This window comes from Hypomesus nipponensis, chromosome 15 (assembly GCF_054491055.1).
Source record: "Hypomesus nipponensis isolate SF chromosome 15, ASM5449105v1, whole genome shotgun sequence".
Taxonomy (NCBI): domain Eukaryota; kingdom Metazoa; phylum Chordata; class Actinopteri; order Osmeriformes; family Osmeridae; genus Hypomesus; species Hypomesus nipponensis.
Genome location: NC_140375.1, coordinates 3,637,501 through 3,656,720, shown reverse-complemented (window position 1 = coordinate 3,656,720; position 19,220 = coordinate 3,637,501). Strand labels below are relative to the sequence as shown.

Sequence of the window (19,220 nt, the reverse complement as noted above, 5' to 3'; positions counted from 1 at the left end):
GTTGCTTATTATTATCTTTTTTCAAAATACTGAACAATAATAGCAGTCTAACCATAACATATGCATAAATTGCATGTATGCTGGACGAAAAATATAAACAAATATAATTTACATTAAATTCAACCTCATCAGAGCCTCAGATTGCGCTTTCTCAGTCATGTCACGTGATACTTGTGTCAGCTGTGCGGAACAAGGCGAAAATGGCGATATTCAGTGTGTATGTTGTCAATAAGGCAGGGGGACTAATTTACCAATATGACAACTATGTACCGAGAGCAGAGGCAGAAAAAACATTTAGTTATCCTTTAGATTTGGTGCTGAAGATCCACGACGAGAAAGTTATAGTATCATTCGGCCAACGTGATGGTATCAGAGGTATGCTAGCATTAACTGACTTATTTTATTTCCTTCCTTACTTCAGATTATGCCGTAATTGTGTATATATCACCCGTAATTATATTATGTTAACATTGCATTGTACTCGTTCAGTGGGCCATGCAGTGCTATCTATCAATGGAGTGGACGTCAATGGCAAGTTTACGGCCGAAGGCAAGGAGATAATCGAATATTTGAAAGACTCAGCAAATTATCCAGTGTCCATTCGATTTGGAAGAGCCCGTTTAAGTTCGAATGAAAAACTGATGCTGGCTTCAATGTTTCATTCGTAAGTTCTGTTCGATGTGAACAATATTGTAGGTCAACTAGCTTACTACTATTGATTAGTAAGCATAACTGAAGTATTTCTGAACGTTAGTGCTGCTCTGCTGCTCTGTCCACTAGATTGTTTGCGATCGGCTCACAGCTGTCTCCTGAAGTCGGTAGTTCTGGGATTGAGATGCTGGAGACCGACGTATTTAAACTCCACTGCTTTCAGACACTTACAGGTATAAATTATGTTAAACTGTGCAGTGACAAATGAACACTAAACATGAACACAAGTGACATGAACACTTCAAATCTTTTTGCTTTTAGGTATAAAGTTCATAGTGCTTGCAGACCCCCGACAGTCTGGCATTGATGCACTTCTGCGTAAGATTTATGAGATATATTCAGACTTTGCCCTTAAGAACCCATTCTATTCTCTGGAGATGCCGATCAGGTAAACAACCACCCTGTTACCTGGACACCCTTCAGATGAAATGCCAGTGCACTGATATCATTTACTAAAACAATGTACTGCTGTTTGTGTGTTCCCAGGTGTGAACTGTTTGACCAGAACTTGAAGGGTGCTTTGGAGGTTGCAGAAAAGGCTGGTAACTTTGGAACAGGATCATGAATTTCAAGCAGTCTGAGTTGAACTGAATTGTTTGTTATGAAATGTTGCAATATTGTAGAGTTGCATACCGTGAGTCATCCTGGGATACTTGTACATATTTAAATGTTTGCCTTTGTACATACTAAATAACTAATAAACACAATTGTATCATGTTGGCTGTGACAGTTTCATACCACTCCTTTGCTCTCAACTTTGTTTGAAAAAAATGGATAAAGTAAGCCGAGTAAACAAGAATATATATTTATTTATTTTATCCATTCTAAAACAGGAGGGATATGTCTGCAGAGCCATTTTGAGAAAAAAATATATGTACTTCATTGCATCACAATAATACTTTATAATGGGTATCCTCCACTAAGTTAGTATACAGTTACAGTAATAAATAGCCTAATCTACCTCATCTAACCTATATAACATACTGCCAACTATTTCCCTCATACTGTAGAATATGATTAAGAATTAAATGGGAAACACAGTGCCCAATCTCTCTCACTTGGATGTTGTCACTTACAAATAAAAAATAATTGGGAGAAGAACGTTTATAATTATTAGTAATAAAAACAACATAGACAAACAGTGGCCAATGATATGTGTACAGTACATTCTTATCTCTAGTTTTCCAAACGGGCAGGAAGAAGCTTGGTGATCAGTCATCCTTCTTGGGGATATGACCCATCTTGGTTCTGATGTTACGCATCAGGAAGAACCCCACTGTGGTGATGACACAGCTGATCTCTGCCACCCAAAAGGCCATTTCCCAGCCATGGTGCTTGGCAATGGTGCTGAACGGAAACCCAGAGAGGAATCCACCAACTGAAAACAAAACCAATGTGTTACTCAGTCTGGATCTCATCAAAGACGCAACCATGTTCCGAAATGGCTTGTCGAATACACTAGCTTACTGTTTGCCATCAGGGCAACTATAGCATGTGATGTCCCACAGTAGTTGGAAGGAGCACTCTCATTGGCTATGACCCCAAAAAGTGCAATTGGCCCATAAGATGAGAAGCCAAAAATAGCCCCCAAGGCTAGGATCCACACCTGGTAACAGGTCAAAAAAGAAAAGGAAGTTGTTATAGAGACAGACAACAGAAAGCATTGGTCCTTAGACTTTCTTCAGAAGAATGGACGTTTAAGTGCCTCTGTATTCAGTGATGCTAACTGCCGACATGAACAAATGTTCTGTATTTGTTATTTCCTTTACCTTTGGACTCTCTGATGTGACCGTGACGCGGAAAAGGTACATGGAACCACACATCCCTGCCATCATTGCGATCAACAAAAAGTGACGGGGGTTGCCATAGATTCGCTTGCCTTGCTGTACAAAGAAACACAATATCTTCATGGAAAGAGCCTTAAGCGCTATGAGACTTTGAGCACCACCAAGACTTGGTCAATCCAGTTCCATTATATTCAGGAGAAGGCAGACATCGCCACAGCCGATTTCTCTAAAACTCAGCAACTCACACCAAAACAATCTGGATGAATAGCACTACGGGCAAGAGGATAAATACGTTTTTTTTTGGTGTACAATGTGAAGCACCTTAGTAAGCAATGCATCATAGAATGAATGACAAATAAAAAAACAACATCCAAGTTCTTCTTTCTGTTTGACAGATGACATTTAAAACTCACAAACACCCAAAAGTTCATAGATGCATGTCGACTCACTTGTGCCACGGCCTTGTCAGTGAAGTACCCTGCTGCTAGACTTCCCAGCAGGCCTCCTACCTCCAAAGCGCTCATGTAAGAACTGCCTGTAGGAAACACAATGAGCTGTGATATGATGTCAATACCTCGCAGTCGGAACTCATAGCAGTAGAACTGTGGTACAAGGGGAGACTAAAGTACAGTTTGTTTCAATCTACGTGTATTGAACAGTTTTGACGGTGGTGATTATTTCTTTTTTTAAACAAAGTGGGTACTGTAAGCTCACAGTGTACCTTGTATATCCTTAACCACACCACTTAACATTCAGGACGTTCGGCTAGAGGCACATTTCAGATGAGGCAGAGGCAGTGAACAGTGTTCAATTTTTCCTCACCCATGAGAGTAGATTGTCCCTTGTCCTGGATGAGGAACAACTGTCCCCAGTCAGTGCAGGCTGTCTTCACCCCGAACACCACAAGGTATCCCAGGGACAGCAGCCACAGGTAGGGGGACAGGAGGAACTCTTTCAGGGTACTCTCATCACTGGAGGTGCCTGGAAAGAAGAAGGGAAATGTTGAGGATTGTGGCTCTCACTATTCAGTTACTCAGTCACACATGCTGATAGCACGTGGAGTGTACATAGTCTAGTTGTAGCTCACGCCAGTTGCATGTGAGAGGGGCAACTTAGGTACAGAGTGCAATGGCTCAGTGTCACTGACCTTATGTGTAAAAGCACATGTAATCCCAAACATACATGCAAGTAATGCAAAGCAACAGTAAAAATGGGCATGCATGAAAAACATTCGTCTGACTTGTGTTTACAAGTGCAAACACACACCATGTCTTAACGACCAAACGGATCAAAACTGTCCTCACCTGTATTCCCCTTCTTGGCCCCTGCCACTTCAATGTTGGCCAGGCCTACGTCCTTGGGTTCATTCCTGATGACCAATAGACACACAAAGGAGAATACCACACAGGACAGGCCTGAGATTGACAGGGTAGTCCTCCAACTGTAGCTCTGGGCCATCACCGTGGCAATGATGGGTCCCAGACTCCCAGCCAGGTTCATGCTGCAGGAAAGCACAGCCCACCATGTTCCGAACTGAGAAGGCTCAAACCACTAGAGGAACCAGGGGGACATGACACACATCGGATTGACAGACTTGAGGGGATGTGACCCCAAGGCTTGGCATGATGGCAGGAGTTGATTGGACCACGGGATAAAGAGCTACATGGGTTTTCTTGCTTGACATTTTGTACAGTGGTGGGTGCCAGTCACCAAGCATTGCCTAAATGTCATCCACTGTAACAAGAAGTTCACTAGTCTAGCTCCAGTAATACATGTGTCTTAACCAATTGGCTATGACGTTACTGCTAAATCTCTGTGTCACACAACTTGACAACTAACGTATTGGCTGAGTACCACACCGCTTATCTGGTGCCCGGACCCTTACCTTGCGCAGCACCCGGCCACATGGGGGCCATCCTAGTCCCTGACCCAGGCCATTGAAGAACCAGAGGACAGAAAAGACTGCCACAGTGGAGGACCAGGAGAAGATCACGTTGATGCCGCCCACCATGAACAGGCCAATTGAAAAGAGCCAGCGAGCACTTATCTGATCCGACAGCACACCGCTAATGAACTTGCTGATAGCGTAGGCCAGAGACTGGCTGCTGGAGATCATGCCTGCAGGGGGCAGAGCACATGACGGAAGACGCACAGGTCAGACACTGAACATGGGTTTTTGAGAACTACAAATAAAAGCACTCGTCTCAATGACACATGGAATGTGGGTTAAAAGCACTCGTCTCAATGACACATGGAATGTAACATGTTTTGGATGAGGTCACGATGATGAGGTCAAAGATAGCTGTGCCCGGTTTGGTTGCCTGACTTCATGCAGATACATTGGAGGACATTATAGCGGACACTTAAAGAGAACCGATGTGCGACACAAACGTAGAAGGCTTTGCATACCCAGGTCGTCTTTGTCCAGCTTGATCTCTTCCATTAGTGAGGGCATGACGAATGAGAAGGTCTTCCTGTTGAAGTAGTACAGCGTGTAGCCCACAAACATAGCCAGGAAAATTGTGGTCCGGTAGTATCCATACCCCGCAGTCGACATGGCTGACGTAGTCCAGTAGCAAAGCCTATGAGAAAATGAAGACACCACTGAATAGAGGAAAAGAACACGTCTTATCCTGCCGTCTGAGGTACCAACTGTGTTCTACTCAACTGTGAACTTTGTTTCAGGATCCAGTGTGCAGACCAGGGCTGCTTAAATGAGAAGAGACATGCTGTAATCAATAGCGGGGTTAATGGTCAACTTCCACACTCTTAGGCTACTTTCCTTAGGCTCATCCAGTACAGAGCAGGCACAGAATGTAAATAAAGGAACTGGGCAGACCTGGTGTTAGAATAACATCTGCTTGTTTGTTATTTAAAAAAATGTCTTGCTGATCTTGTTTTTCTGGCTGTCTTTGTAGTCCTGTCTGTCCATGTCGCTGCAGGATGTTATTATGGGTGTTCTTTTACTCTGGGTCAGTTAATGATTCATTGGGGAGTCCAATAGTGACATCAGGCCCCAAGGTAGGCTCTTCTCTCAGCGGAGGTGGTGAGTGATCACTGAAGCCATCTTGCTGTCTGTAGACTACAAAACACACACAGATGATCACCCTTGATCACTTTAAGGCATATAAATATTATTTAAAAATGTTTGGATGGTTGTGTGATCTGTTTTGTCCAATTATGGTATAATAGCCTACTGACCTGAAATATATCATGAATGTGTATTGTTGTAAATGGTGTGAAGTTGAAGGAAACATACAAGGTAGTTTGTGGTTTGTACACCTGTGTATTCATCCTGTCTAGATACGGTTATGGTCTTTAAATATATTTTGCTATATCTTATACAGTGCACTGTTCCCTTGTCATCTAAACCTGTTCCTACGCTCAATGTAGGCTATCCCACCCAGTGGAAATTGCGCCTGCACCAACCTAAGACCATTTTCTGCCAAGCATTTTTTACATTGCTTCTTAAGATTTGTAGCAATGCATATAATAAATAAATGTAGATGTTAGAAACTAATTATATTTCTCTTGATGTAGTGGTTCGTAATATAAAAAATGGTCCAATACGCCTGTCTCCCTAACTACTTTGGTTACTTATGGTTGGATAATCATGGTTGAGTAATGGGCGTCACAGATAGTGTTCAAAGTACGCCCGCTCACTATCCATTATAATAACAAATGGGCTCATGGGGACAAATCTATAATGTGATTTAAAACAAGAACACTCGATGTGTGTACAGAACTAGACAAAACGGCGGGCTCCGTACGCCGCGAGCACGCGCTTGGCACATTCCTTATGAATCAAGTATTATTTAGCTAAATTAGTGTTTAAAGTAGGCCAACTTTAACAGTCTTATACCTGAACATGGTCCACTTTAATAAGATACAACTAGTGTTTATATTTTCACTTATCCATGATCTGTGTTGTCGAACCATGACATGGGTTGAACACTTTCTATGAACATTCCGTGCGAGTTAAGGCGTGTTTTTCCAGGGTTGCATTTTCAGTCTGTGTGTAAATTGGTAAATAGCGCCACCAAGTGGCTTGTGGATAAAGGTTGTCCCAGACCAGAACCAGAACCTATGTCCTCGGACCTAAATAGTCATAATGTGATCGTGCGGCTCCAGCTAAGCTATTTGTTGCAATTACAGTATATTGCAACAAAGTATCTTCCTCAATTTCAGGTATAATTTCATCCATTTCACTCGTCATTAGGAATGCAGTGAAGTTTCCATGGAGACACAATAACAAAACACCACATAGGAGACGATCGAAGCATTCATTTATTGCCAGTCAAACATAAACAAAACTGCCACATTATAAGTTTGGAAACCCTTGATATTTATCGTATTATAATTTGTACTTACTTTTCGTCGTCTTAGCAATTCATTTTGGTCTTGGGATCTTGGGATCATGGTAAGTTGAAGAACATTAGGCTAGCTATATCAAGTACCTATAACTTTGAACATACAAACAGTAGCCACATTCACTAATATTCTACCCTTTTAAACAATGTATTAATCGCAGCCACAAAGTGTGGGGTCACCATCGGCTCGACTCTCTGGCAGCTCCCAGACACGTCGCTATCGTACCCGTGCCCTTACTTCTCATGTGGACGAAAGTCTCTTTGGATCCCCTAAAAAGGTAGGCCTACTAGTAGGCTACAATCGTAATCCATTATTTTAAAGCCTCAATTGTTTTTGTGTGTGTCAGAGAAACAAACAGCATGTTATAGCGACTTTTCCTCTGATATGTCAAGGACGCTGAGAGGTTAGACGGCATGCCCGGTCAGTCTCATTCTGCTCAGAGGCAGAGACAGAAGTCCCCGAAAGCCAACACAATCCGCATTATCACCAAAGACCTCATTCGTGACATAAAGTAAGTATCTCCAATCTGTAGCCTAAAACATTTAAGCAAAAGTCATTAAGGGGCATGCTTTATGATTATTGCTCATGAATCGAATGCCATCCTATCCAATAAACCAAGAATACACTCATAAACATGTACGAGACTTCCACCTAAAGTAAACATTTTAAAACAATTACCATGGAATTTGACCAGAATTCCGAGTGAAGATCCCTCTGGGCTTTCCATAATACTTCCACCAACTGAGATTGAGCGGATTGCCTCAGCATGTCGGGTACCGACAAAGGAGGAGAGGGAAGCCATGATGGAAGACTATCGAAAGGAGAGGGAGGCAGCTCTGGTAAGAAAGAAGCAACACAACTTCCTACTTTCAAGACATCATATCAAACAAGACACAACTATAATACAAAGAGGTTCCAAAAAGTGGCTACGACCTCTCCTTTTTTCCATGTAGGATGCCGCGGAAGAGAGGAAGGCCCTTATCCGCCAGGCGGACCTGTCCCGTCAGAAGAACCAGGGACTGACTGAGCTGGAGGCAGAGGCCCGGGACAGGGCCCAGTACCTGCTGGAGAGAGCCAACGCCATGAGGATGGAGCAGGAGGACGAGGTCAAGAAGCTCAACGAGGTAAGAGAAGCCTCAATGACTGGCCACCAGGGGACTGTTTCTCGTCCCCACACGCACTGTGCACCCACACCACTTCCTCCTGGGTCCTCAGTTGATTCTCGGTGCCCAGTGCCACGCGGTACGGGATGCCCAGATCCTGGAGAGGAAGCAGATTCTGGGGGAGCTGCAGGAGGAAGAGAGGCGTCTGGACGCTATGATGGAGCTGGACCGCAGGCGGGCCCTGGAGGCCCAGGAGCAGATCGACGAGATCAGAAAGCAACAGATGATCCGGTTAGGGCCCTGCCGTGGAGACATTCACACACTCTGTCTCCAGTAAAGGGTCAGGGTTAAAGTTGACGATGCAGGACATGACACCAACACTCTAACTATGTGATGATTGTGTGTTTGTGTGTGTGTGTGTGGACCAGGGGGAAACAGCTGATTGTAAATCAGATTGAGGAGCGTCTGGAGGAAAAGATGCTACTTGACGAGATGAGGGAACAGGAGGGCCAACAGATGCTGGAGAACCTAGAGAGGATGCAAATTGAGGAACTTGAGGTATTGGATGTGAACAGCGTGTGTCTGCGTGTGTGTGTCTGTGTGTGTATGTTGACCGGCTGACTGGCGTGGTCCATGCTTGTTGTGTCCAGGCTCTAGGAAAGAAGAAGGAGCAGCAGATGAAGTTGCAGGTGGAGATCAAGCAAATCAACGAGGAGAACCTGCGGGCAAAGGAACGCAAGAAAGAGGAGGAGCAACTGGCAGACCTGAGAGCCATGGAGTACACCCGCAAAAAAATGGTCTGAAGTCACTTCAATCTCCTTTTCGAATTACCGATTGTCATTTTGTTCCTTCACATTTCTGTTCTTCGTGTTGTGGGACACCAGGGGGTCATGAACTGTGACTGACCTGTGTTCGACGTCGGCCCTTACAGGAAAGGGAGGCGGAGTATGAGGCAGAGCAGAGACGCATCCAGAAGGAGAAGGAGAAGGACGTGGCCAGGCTGAGAGCCCTGCAGGAGAGGGACAAAGACCACAAGGCCGAGCAGGTCAGCACACATGGGCATCCAGCACTTCACCCACTGATGAAAACAACACACGCTACACACAGCCAAACTACAACAAGGACACCATTTCGATCATTTCGATTCAATGCTTGATAGATTCATATTTCTGACATGATCTCTGGAAGGTGTCCCAGCCAGTGTCAAAACAGAAAACACTCAGTGATGATTTTGTGCTAGGATGAGCTTCGGGCCCGGAGGAACCAGGAGGCCATGGAGAGGGAGTGGAGGCAAAAAGAGAAGGTGCAGCTAAAGAAGAAGGACGAGGAAGAGGCCAGATTGAAAGCAGCTCGCTTGGAGCAGGTTGTGCACAAGGAACACCTGCTGTCCATCGAAGCCGGACGGGAGAGGGCAGAGTTTGAGAGGGTGTTACGGTACGCAGATATGTTGTTCCCCTGAGACGACCACAGTCATTGGAGTAACCGGAGCGTGGAGGCTCATATGCATAGTTCATGTCCATTCCTTTGGCTACCTCAGTGTACAAACGAACGAATGTGGGCTCAAACTTGAGCAAGGTTTGTGCGGAAAATGCAGAACGTAGTCTCTTTCCCCTCCCTACTGTCCCCTGTCAGAGTTCAGCTGGAGTCCATCGAGAAGGAGAAGGAGAAGGAGTCCAAGCACAGGCAGAAGGTCCTGCGTCACGCTGACGGCGTCCGTCAGCAGGTGAGGGAGCGCGAGCAGCAGGCCATCAGCCAGCGGCGGGAGTTCTTCAAGGAGGCTGACCGCCTGGACGAAGAGGCTCGCGAGCGACGCATCCGCCTGAACGAGATCAAGGACAAGAAGCTGAAGGAGCTGAAGTAAATGGAGCGTCGGGGAAACACATGAACAATGACATGGAGATCAGTCTAGAATGGTGGCGCAGGAGAGGGACCTACATGTGTGTTTGGGGATTGTTCTGGATGGATTCAAACCTGTTTAACAGATGTTTCCTCTGTCCACAGGGCTGCTGGTCTACCTGACAAATACTGTAATGAAGTGGAGAGGAAAGCCCAGACTCTGACTACTCTGGCTCACTAGCAGGGGCGTTGTTAGACCCTTTTTACTCTGTGATGTGCCCCAGTATAAATCTCCTGTGCCCCAGTATAAATCTCCTGTGCCCCAGTATAAATCTCCTGTGCCCCAGTATAAATCTCCTGTGCCCCAGTATAAATCTCCTGTTTCCCAGTATACATTAGCTGTTTCCCAGTATAAATCTCCTGTGCCCCAGTATAAATCTCCTGTTTCCCAGTATACATTTGCTGTTTCCCAGTATAAATCTCCTGTGCCCCAGTATAAATCTCCTGTTTCCCAGTATACATTTGCTGTTTCCCAGTATAAATCTCCTGTTTCCCAGTATACATTTGCTGTTTCCCAGTATAAATCTCCTGTTTCCCAGTATACATTTGCTGTTTCCCAGTATAAATCTCCTGTGCCCCAGTATAAATCTCCTGTTTCCCAGTATACATTTGCTGTTTCCCAGTATAAATCTCCTGTGCCCCAGTATAGATCTCCCGTTTGAGTTCAAACAATTTACATTGTCAGTGCTTTCATTTAGATGGAGATGGAGAAAAAATATGGATCTAAATGCAACACAGTAACCCAAATAAAGCTTGCAAAAGCAACACAGTTTAACGGTAAACACAAATTCCTGCACATAAATCCATGTCCGCACGCTTGTGTGCATGATATCATAGCCACTGCATCGTGCACACAGTGGTACAGATGTCGATACGAAAGTGGACAGGTATCAGGTAGGGGTTTGCGATACTGAAAAATTTGGTATCGATCTGATACCAAGTAAATACAGGGTCAGTATTGCCAATGCCAATACCAATACCGCTACGAAAAGCAGCTTATCTACTTCTGTGTCGGGGAAAGCAATGCCTCATAATTTATTAAGTGAATGCATGATCAATATGCACATTTGAATGAAAATGTGAATTTTCATGATCATTGAATGATTTGGTGATTTTTCCTATAATGAGTTGATCATGACTATAATCATAATATTTAATGAGTTTATCATGATTATGATCATACTAAAACACCTGACAAAGAGTTTTGTCAAAAATACTGTTAGTATAGTGTGCTGCTGAGTCGTGTTACTGCACGTGCACGCCGGCAACAACTCACAGGATAGCAGGGGAGGTGGGGGAGGGGCGAAGTGAGCTTGAGTGAAGTGAGAGGAGGGGTGTTTGCACAACCACTATGATGTAAAAGGAGTTGTGTACTGAATGTAGAGAAGAGAAATTGAAACTCAAGTATCGATCAATAGTGATACCAACATTGGTATCGATACTATCAATACTTTAGATCGACCCGCCCAACCCTACCAAACAGTTGGAAGCAGTAGCAAAGTACCTGTAAAGAGAGTTATTGTCACAGGATGTGCAATGTGGTCTACACACTGTGATGATCCAAGTAGACACATAGGTAGTAGGTAGCAGAGTCTGTTTAAGTCTGTTTAAATTATCAATCTGTAGAACGTAGGTGTCATTTCCTGCTTTGTCTACTGACACTGATCCAAAATGTCTTCACTTTTCCTATTTCCGGTGTTCTCAGATCTTTGGCTGCCATAATCGCGACCCTTTTAGCGGCTCTCCGTCTTTCTGACTGTATCACTGCAGGTAGCTCGAGGGAACATCTTGAGATTCTCCATTAATCCTAAACATTTTGTTGGGAGTTTTTGTCAGGACAGCCTTTTGCTTTATCTCTGAAGCTTCTGATGCTACAAGTTTTGCACAAAAGAAGCAGTACGCAATTGTAAGAACCATTGAATCTGTCCAGAAGTCATATAACTGTACATTTCAGCAGTAACAGCTAATACTATCTATTCATCTGACCAATGCACCACATAAAAGTCAAGGCAACAACATAAAATCACATTTTAAAAACACATTATTCTGTACAGGTTTGTTTCCTCACCCAGATAAATAAGATATATATATGCACAAGGTAAGTGTGTGAGTTTGGGTGTGTCTACCTGTTTTCATTTGAGGAAAGATTTGTAAGATTTGTAAGTCGTTGCGCCCCCTTGTGGCTCAGATGGGGCTGAAAGTTAAACAGTCTCCCCCCTCGTGCAATACCCAGATAAAACACATTACTGGATTTATATGGTGTTGCATGCACTGATAGACATCTAATTAGTAAGGTAAAATCTAAAAGACAGTACATTTTACATTAGATGCTTACCTTGACAGACATATACATACTGTGTAAGTGTTGCTGTCCACTCTGGATGTTCCATCTTGCACACGCACTTGAATGGCCTCACATTATGTTGCAGTGTGGGGTGTATTAGTCAGTTTGAGTATTAAATTGTTTTCCTCTCATAGTCTGTGCCTGTATTTTGTGTTCATTCTGGTGAGAGCTGAGAAGCCAGTCCATATTTACGCTGAGAATCCAGTCCATATCTGAGCTGTTGCATCAAAGTCTTCATGGTGCAATCCAGAAATCTGGCAGCGCCACAAACCTGTAAGACCAGAATATAAAAACAATGTTGATTTTTTTTTTTTTTTATCAGATGATGTTGTAGGAGTCCTCTGATGCAGATAATGAAGGATTCTTTTTTTTTTTTAAGTACGTTTTTAGGGAAAAGTTGTACTATTGCAAGGTTGGGTGTAGTTTGGAGCAGAATTTCACCATTTGCTCTCAAACTGTCATAACAAATACACAAAACAACGAATGGTTAATTTGGAGTGTGGATTGCTTACATACGACTATAACAGTACATTTAATTGATAATAATCACCCAACAGTAATATTTAGATTAATCAAAATGTATATAAAAAAATCCAAAACAGGATAAATGTTATTCAATGCAGAATGAAAAATTCAAAGAACAAGTGTCCATAGTTCCCTTGCAATGGTAGTCCCAAAAGCAGTTCCTTTCCTCTGAAAAGCAGAGACGGAGATTGCACTTTCTGCAAAGCGTATTAGAATATCCTTTTATGCAGTGTCTGCAGCATCCTCTTGTTGTTTTCACCGGGAAATGTGCGACCATGTCCCTGCGCACACCCGTTGGTGGTTCACATGCCCTCTTGGCTGGGACCCCATTTGGTGGACCCCCATTACCTGAGGATGGTCTCTTCTGAGCAGTCACTGGTCTCTGAGGTGTCACTGTTATCGACGTCAAAGGGGCTCCCACTGGCTGGAGATAGCCGTCCTCTCCTTGGTGTGTTGACAGCTGTGTTTGTCAGGATGAGAGAGGAAGCTAGTTGCGCCTGAAACAGTCTCCTGTTAATCATCTTTTTCGTGGGAATATTCATCTTATATTCCAGAAGATGTAACTGTATCAGCGGCGCAATTTCATGGGGATCTTGTATTTGGCTGCAAATGAGTCCAGCAAATCCACACCACCCATGTATTTGTTGTATGACAGTGCATATGTTGTGGTTTGGTTGGCTTGTGTTGGTTTGCTCGATGTCCTTATGATCTTCATCATCCTAATTAATTGGACAATCAGTGGTTTCCTGATTGTCTTTTTCCACTTCCTCAACATGTTCAACCATACCCTCATCACTCGAATCACTGGTGTCTGAACCCATGTCAACATCACTCTCTCCATTTTGGATAGCATCAATAATATCATGCACACTGAAGTAAACTCTCCTTGCTGGTGTCATTCTGAAATGGAAATAATAGTTAGAGTATGTTCAAGTGTAACTAATTCCAATGCAAATTAATCATATTCATGATTAATCCAGACATCCTTAATCCCAATATTAGAACGTTTACACTTGTCCCTGAACAACCATCTTCCAAAGCATTCCACAAACAGTATCTGCCTTGTGCAACAAGCAGATATTTGGGAAAACAAACAAAGTAAAAAAAAACAAAAAGCAGTTGACTATATTTCAATGCTACCATAGATGCCTTCTGTATTTTACACTAAAACATTTAATCATCGCATAAACAGGCTATATATGACGTTTGACATGCGATCTGTCAGTGCGGAGAAGACAAAAGAGAATAACAATATATTCTTTATGATTATTTTTATTTTCCCATGGGACCAGTGTGGTATCATCCCTGTATAGTTCATATATCTCATATGTATTTTTTCCAAGAATAACTGGTGGAAGTTGTGGTGTAATGGTAAAATGTACAAGCCATAGGTATCAGCACAAAAACAAGCTGGATGATTATCAATGACATTTTAAGTTTTGAGTATATTACAGTTTAATAGCTATTTCTTGGTTATGCTATTTATGAAGGCTCAGAGAATACATTGTGAATTTAGTTGATCTTAACAGGGTAAAGAAACAGGGCTACATTTTAAATGATCTTAGCAGGGTAAATACAAATTTCACTGAGACAGATCAAGCAAATGGATCAAGTTTTGATCAATTTATAACCCAACAACAACTATATATAAATGTTTTGAACCATGTGTGGATTTCTTCCAAGTCATTTTTAAATTTAGAATAATCTAAATGATTGTATTGTTTTATAATATATAAAGAAAAGAAAAAAATCTGAGTGTTTAGAATGTGTGTATTTATTTTTGTTTCTGCCAAAAGGACTGTTTTGGGAGGAAAATCACTGATTTATTTTGCGTACACCAGAGAACGATCCGCGTCCTTCGGGGTGCACGTACCCCCACTTTTACCATAGGGAACTTCCCTGCAAAGAAGCATCAGGCGTGACATCATAATCAGAAGTTGACATAGCAACGGACACATCTTGGCATTCCAAAGCATTATGATGTCACGCCTGACGCTTTTTGGCAGCCGATATTAGCTAAGACTGACACAAACAGAAACTCAGTACAGAGATAAGGTAAGGTCTTAATGCGTACCACTAATATTAGTGTCATTGCACAGTTAAGAACAAGCACTGTCAGAAATATGGGAGTTACATCATGTGTGAGAACTTTTGGTGTGCTTTAGTTGGAAGAGAAGCCTTAAGTAGGCTACATGTGTGCCTTACCAGTTGCCAAATACTAGTAGGTAAACACCGTCTTGTGTTCACAGAAGTGTTCACAATTTTCCATCTGCAAAATTGAGAAAACTGAACTTGAGAACTTTCCCAAGCAACAGTGGGCCAAAGTTTCAGAAAATGAAGCTTAACCCTAACTTTAAACAGGATGGTCCTTACATGGAAACAAGGGTGAGTTTCTCTTTATTCAGTAGAGTACAGACAGCTGACTGGCTTTTATTTCAAAAATGGTTTGAGAGGAAATACTTCTCTGTGAATTGCACCTCATTAGTAGCGAGTAAATGTAATTTTAAATGGATCACTGCTCATAGCATGAACCCTTTTCTCTCTTCCCTAGGAGTACGGTGCCTCCCTCAGAAGAGATCCCTCCACTCTGACTGAAGGGGGGAGAGGGGTGTACATGGGCCACCACCCGGCCGAGGGCAGGGGTCCCTGGGCTGAGGAGGGTGGACCTCCCTATAGAGAGAGCAGGACCACCAGACTGGGAAGGCTGGAGCCTGTTGAGCGGAGGGCACCAACATACCAGGAGGAACTGGAACAGCAGGTGAGCCCCCCTCCCTTCTATGAGTTGGGATACTGTACAGAAATACACACAATACTGTAAATAGTATTGATTCTGCTCATAGATTAGTGATTGGTATTGAAGGTACAAACTCACCAAAACATGGAATGAGCAATGATACAAGTAATTTTCTTGATCAACTTTGAATTGAGATTCTCTGTTTTGCCTTGGTCTATGTTTGAAACAAGTAGAGCAATGATGGTGGGCATGTACTGTTTTGACGTGAATGGTACAGAGAATGGAGGAGTGAATGTTTTGGTCAGATCAATTATAAAAGTTGTAGATTTATATCGATTTTTAACATCATTTGTAAGTTAGTTTGGACCGTCTCACCCAGTGAAAGTCAGTCTTATGTTCAGGATGATGTCACAATCTATGCTGAGTCTATCCTCAACTCTTTGGTACATGTGGTTCCAGGGGAGTCAGTATTCCTCACCATATTCCTTCAAAATCTTGAATCCCTCCAGATCCAGGAGAAGCAGGAGCGCCGTAGGCTGGAGAAGGCAGAGAGGGACCGGGCTGAGGCCAAGCTGGAGGCTGAAATGAAGAACTACAACCCATGGGGCCGGGGAGGGTGCGGCGCACCCCTCAGGGACACCCGAGGGGACCTCATAAGTACGTTGTAGCATGTTTCGCTTACCTTCATTGTTGGCTCACCTTTCAGGTTCGCATAAGTGGATCTGTGTTAAATTGATGAGAGATACAGGCTCATCCCCATATACACACACACACACACACATGTATATATATATATATATATATATATATATATATATATATATATATATATATATATATATATATACGTGCTCATCTGATCTGTGAAGCCCTCAGTGATATTGTTTGTAAGAAGGGCTACACATATGAATAACATGATTTGATATGGTCACTTTGTAGAGGGCCACATTTTAAACAGTTTTGAAGTCAGGGGTAAAAATGTTTGCTGGTCTGCTGATTTTTCCTTTTGAATCTTGTATTTAAAACACTTCTTATGTTTTGCCTGTCTAGCTGACCTTAAGCAGATGCACAGGCAAAATGAGGACGCTTGGCTGAACCCTCAGAGAAAAGCCAATGTCACCAGGCCCAACCTGAGAGAGGACAGACTGCCTCCTATCAACACAGTCTCAGGTAGACAGTCACTGCACCAGCTGGCACATTGCAGATAACACATACATTAACGTGCATGGAATACACATGGTTGTAATATATTTCATCTTTGCAGGTTCTGATCATGTCCGGACCAGTGACATTTCCAGCAGTTTGTTTGCTAACCAGCAGACAGGGGCTCACTGGGGGCACCACCTGGCCGAGGGCAGGGGTCCCTGGGCTGAGGAGGGTGGACCTCCCTATAGAGAGAGCAGGACCACCAGACTGGGAAAGGTGGAGCCTGTTGAGTGGAGGGCGCCAACATACCAGGAGGAACTGGAACAGCAGGTGACCTCCTCCCCCCCACCTCTATCAGTTGGAATACAGTACCAAAATACACCAAATGCAATTAGTTCTGCTCATAGATGAAATTTCGAGATTGAAAGAACAAACTCACCATCATGTGGACTGAACTGTAGAACATTGAATGTTCTTCATCAACTTTGAGATGTTGTGGTTGAAATTGAGATGCGGTGACTGAAATTCCAAGGTGGACCTTGTGATGGTGGGCATGTAAGGTTTTGACAGAGAGGGTAGAGAAAAGGGAGTAGGTAGCCTTTTGGTCAGATGAAACAGAGTATTTATACATCAAAGTAGATTTGTGGGTTTTTTTATATGTTACTTTAATTCACAAAGGGGATCCTTCCCATTAAGAGCCTTTAGCGACTCTGTTTCATAATGAAATAATCATTATGCTTTTATAACCTGATAAAGGTAAATACAAGACCATCTTTATTCACAAAGGAAGAATTATTCTAGCTGTGCAAGTTGAAAGTCTCATGTTCATGATGATGTTCTTGTGTACGCTGACTTAGTCTATCCTCAAACCTCTGGTACATGTAGTTCCAGGGGAGTCAGTATTCCTCACCAAATTCCTTCATAACCTTGATTCCCTGCAGATCAAGGAGAAGCAGGAGCGCCGGAGGCTGGAGAAGGCTGAGAGGGACCGGGCTGAGGCCAAGCTGGAGGCCGAAATCAAAAATTATGACCCATGGGGCCGGGGAGGGTGCGGCGCACCCCTCAGAGACACCCGAGGGGACCTCATAAGTACGTTGTAGCATGTTTCACTTACCTTCATTGTTGGCTCACCTTTCAGAATTGCACAAGTTGATTGGAGTTCAATTGATGGCAGATATTTCTGTGCAAAGTGTCTGACTGTACTTTGCCTGTCTAGCTGACCTGAAGCAGATGCACAGGCAGAATGAGGACGCTTGGCTGAACCCTCAGAGAAAAGCCAATGTCACCAGGCCCAACCTGAGAGAGGACAGACTGCCTCCTATCAACACAGTCTCAGGTAGACAGTCACTGCACCAGCCGGCACATTGCAGATAACACATACATTATCGTGCATGGAATACACATGGTTGTAATATATTTCATCTTTGCAGGTTCTGATCATGTCCGGACCAGTGACATTTCCAGCAGTTTGTTTGCTAACCAGCAGACAGGGGCGCACTGGGGGAACCACCTGGCCGAGGGCAGGGGTCCCTGGGCTGAGGAGGGTGGACCTCCCTACAGAGAGAGCAGGACCACCAGACTGGGAAGGGTGGAACCTGTTGAGTGGAGGGCGCCAACATACCAGGAGGAACTGGAACAGCAGGTGACCTCCTCCCCCCACCTCTATCAGTTGGAATACAATACCAAAATACACCAAATGCAATTAGTTCTGCTCATAGATGAAATTTCGAGATTGAAAGAACAAACTCACCATCACGTGGACTGAACTGTAGAACATTGAATGTTCTTCATCAACTTTGAGATGTTGTGGTTGAAATTGAGATGTGGGGACTGAAATTCCAAGGTGGACCTTGTGATGGTGGGCATGTAAGGTTTTGACAGAGAGGGTAGAGAAAAGGGAGTAGGTAGCCTTTTGGTCAGATGAAAAAGAGTATTTATACATCAAAGTAGATTTGTGGGGTTTTTTATATGTTACTTTAATTCACAAAGGGGATCCTTCCCATTAAGAGCCTTTAGCGACTCTGTTTCATAATGAAATAATCATTATGCTTTTATAACCTGATAAAGGTAAATACAAGACCATCTTTATTCACAAAGGAATAATTATTCTAGCTGTGCAAATTGAAAGTCTCATGTTCATGATGATGTTCTTGTGTACGCTGACTTAGTCTATCCTCAAACCTCTGGTACATGTAGTTCCAGGGGAGTCAGTATTCCTCACCAAATTCCTTCACAATCTTGAATCCCTGCAGATCCAGGAGAAGCAGGAGCGCCGGAGGCTGGAGAAGGCAGAGAGGGACCGGGCTGAGGCCAAGCTGGAGGCCGAAATTCAAAACTATGACCCATGGGGCCGGGGAGGGTGCGGCGCACCCCTCAGAGACACCCGAGGGGACCTCATAAGTACGTTGTAGCATGTTTCACTTACCTTCATTGTTGGCTCACCTTTCAGGATTGCATAAGTTGATTGGAGTTCAATTGATGGCAGATATTTCTGTGCAAAGTGTCTGACTGTACTTTGCCTGTCTAGCTGACCTGAAGCAGATGCACAGGCAGAATGAGGAAGCTTGGCTGAACCCCGAGACCTCTCAGACAAAAGCCCCCAG

The 19,220-nt window shown here is 43.5% G+C and overlaps 4 protein-coding genes across 5 annotated transcripts in view; 3 read left to right on the top strand and 1 right to left on the bottom strand.

The window, feature by feature from the left end:
* Nucleotides 1–170: 170 nt before the first annotated feature.
* On the top strand, nt 171–1,428 carry trappc4 (trafficking protein particle complex subunit 4). Its single transcript, XM_084674295.1, has 5 exons — nt 171–375; nt 490–664; nt 781–884; nt 973–1,099; nt 1,198–1,428. The coding sequence occupies exons 1-5, from the start codon at nt 201–203 to the stop codon at nt 1,274–1,276; spliced, it is 660 nt and encodes a 219-aa protein (XP_084530421.1). The 5' UTR covers nt 171–200; the 3' UTR covers nt 1,277–1,428.
* A 72-nt stretch (nt 1,429–1,500) lies between these two features.
* Nucleotides 1,501–5,402, bottom strand: slc37a4a (solute carrier family 37 member 4a). Its single transcript, XM_084674294.1, has 9 exons — nt 5,167–5,402; nt 4,908–5,080; nt 4,384–4,616; nt 3,803–4,049; nt 3,321–3,479; nt 2,948–3,033; nt 2,481–2,594; nt 2,179–2,317; nt 1,501–2,089 (listed from the first exon to the last, which is right to left on the bottom strand). The coding sequence occupies exons 2-9, from the start codon at nt 5,053–5,055 to the stop codon at nt 1,923–1,925; spliced, it is 1,293 nt and encodes a 430-aa protein (XP_084530420.1). The 5' UTR covers nt 5,056–5,080; nt 5,167–5,402; the 3' UTR covers nt 1,501–1,922.
* Nucleotides 5,403–6,731: 1,329 nt separating this feature from the next.
* On the top strand, nt 6,732–10,716 carry cfap45 (cilia and flagella associated protein 45). 2 transcript variants are annotated; one of them, XM_084674293.1, is made up of 12 exons: nt 6,732–6,918; nt 7,030–7,146; nt 7,262–7,380; nt 7,564–7,708; nt 7,823–7,993; nt 8,103–8,263; nt 8,401–8,530; nt 8,623–8,769; nt 8,904–9,017; nt 9,213–9,406; nt 9,605–9,829; nt 9,974–10,716. In XM_084674293.1, the coding sequence occupies exons 1-12, from the start codon at nt 6,916–6,918 to the stop codon at nt 10,047–10,049; spliced, it is 1,602 nt and encodes a 533-aa protein (XP_084530419.1). In that variant the 5' UTR covers nt 6,732–6,915; the 3' UTR covers nt 10,050–10,716. The 2 variants fall into 2 exon arrangements, with proteins under 2 accessions (XP_084530419.1, XP_084530418.1); XM_084674292.1 differs by having other exon boundaries at nt 8,085–8,263; nt 9,974–10,707.
* Nucleotides 10,717–14,849: 4,133 nt separating this feature from the next.
* Nucleotides 14,850–19,220, top strand: part of LOC146257059 (uncharacterized) — a 6,781-nt gene continuing 2,410 nt past the window's right edge. Inside the window, exons 1-10 of the mRNA XM_084674920.1 lie at nt 14,850–15,122; nt 15,289–15,495; nt 15,981–16,128; nt 16,522–16,641; nt 16,736–16,947; nt 17,559–17,706; nt 17,834–17,953; nt 18,048–18,259; nt 18,870–19,017; nt 19,145–19,220. The exon at nt 19,145–19,220 is cut by the window's right edge and continues 47 nt beyond it. Coding sequence (XP_084531046.1) covers nt 15,072–15,122; nt 15,289–15,495; nt 15,981–16,128; nt 16,522–16,641; nt 16,736–16,947; nt 17,559–17,706; nt 17,834–17,953; nt 18,048–18,259; nt 18,870–19,017; nt 19,145–19,220 — 1,442 coding nt within the window. The 5' untranslated portion in view covers nt 14,850–15,071. The remainder of the gene's footprint in view (nt 15,123–15,288; nt 15,496–15,980; nt 16,129–16,521; nt 16,642–16,735; nt 16,948–17,558; nt 17,707–17,833; nt 17,954–18,047; nt 18,260–18,869; nt 19,018–19,144) is intronic.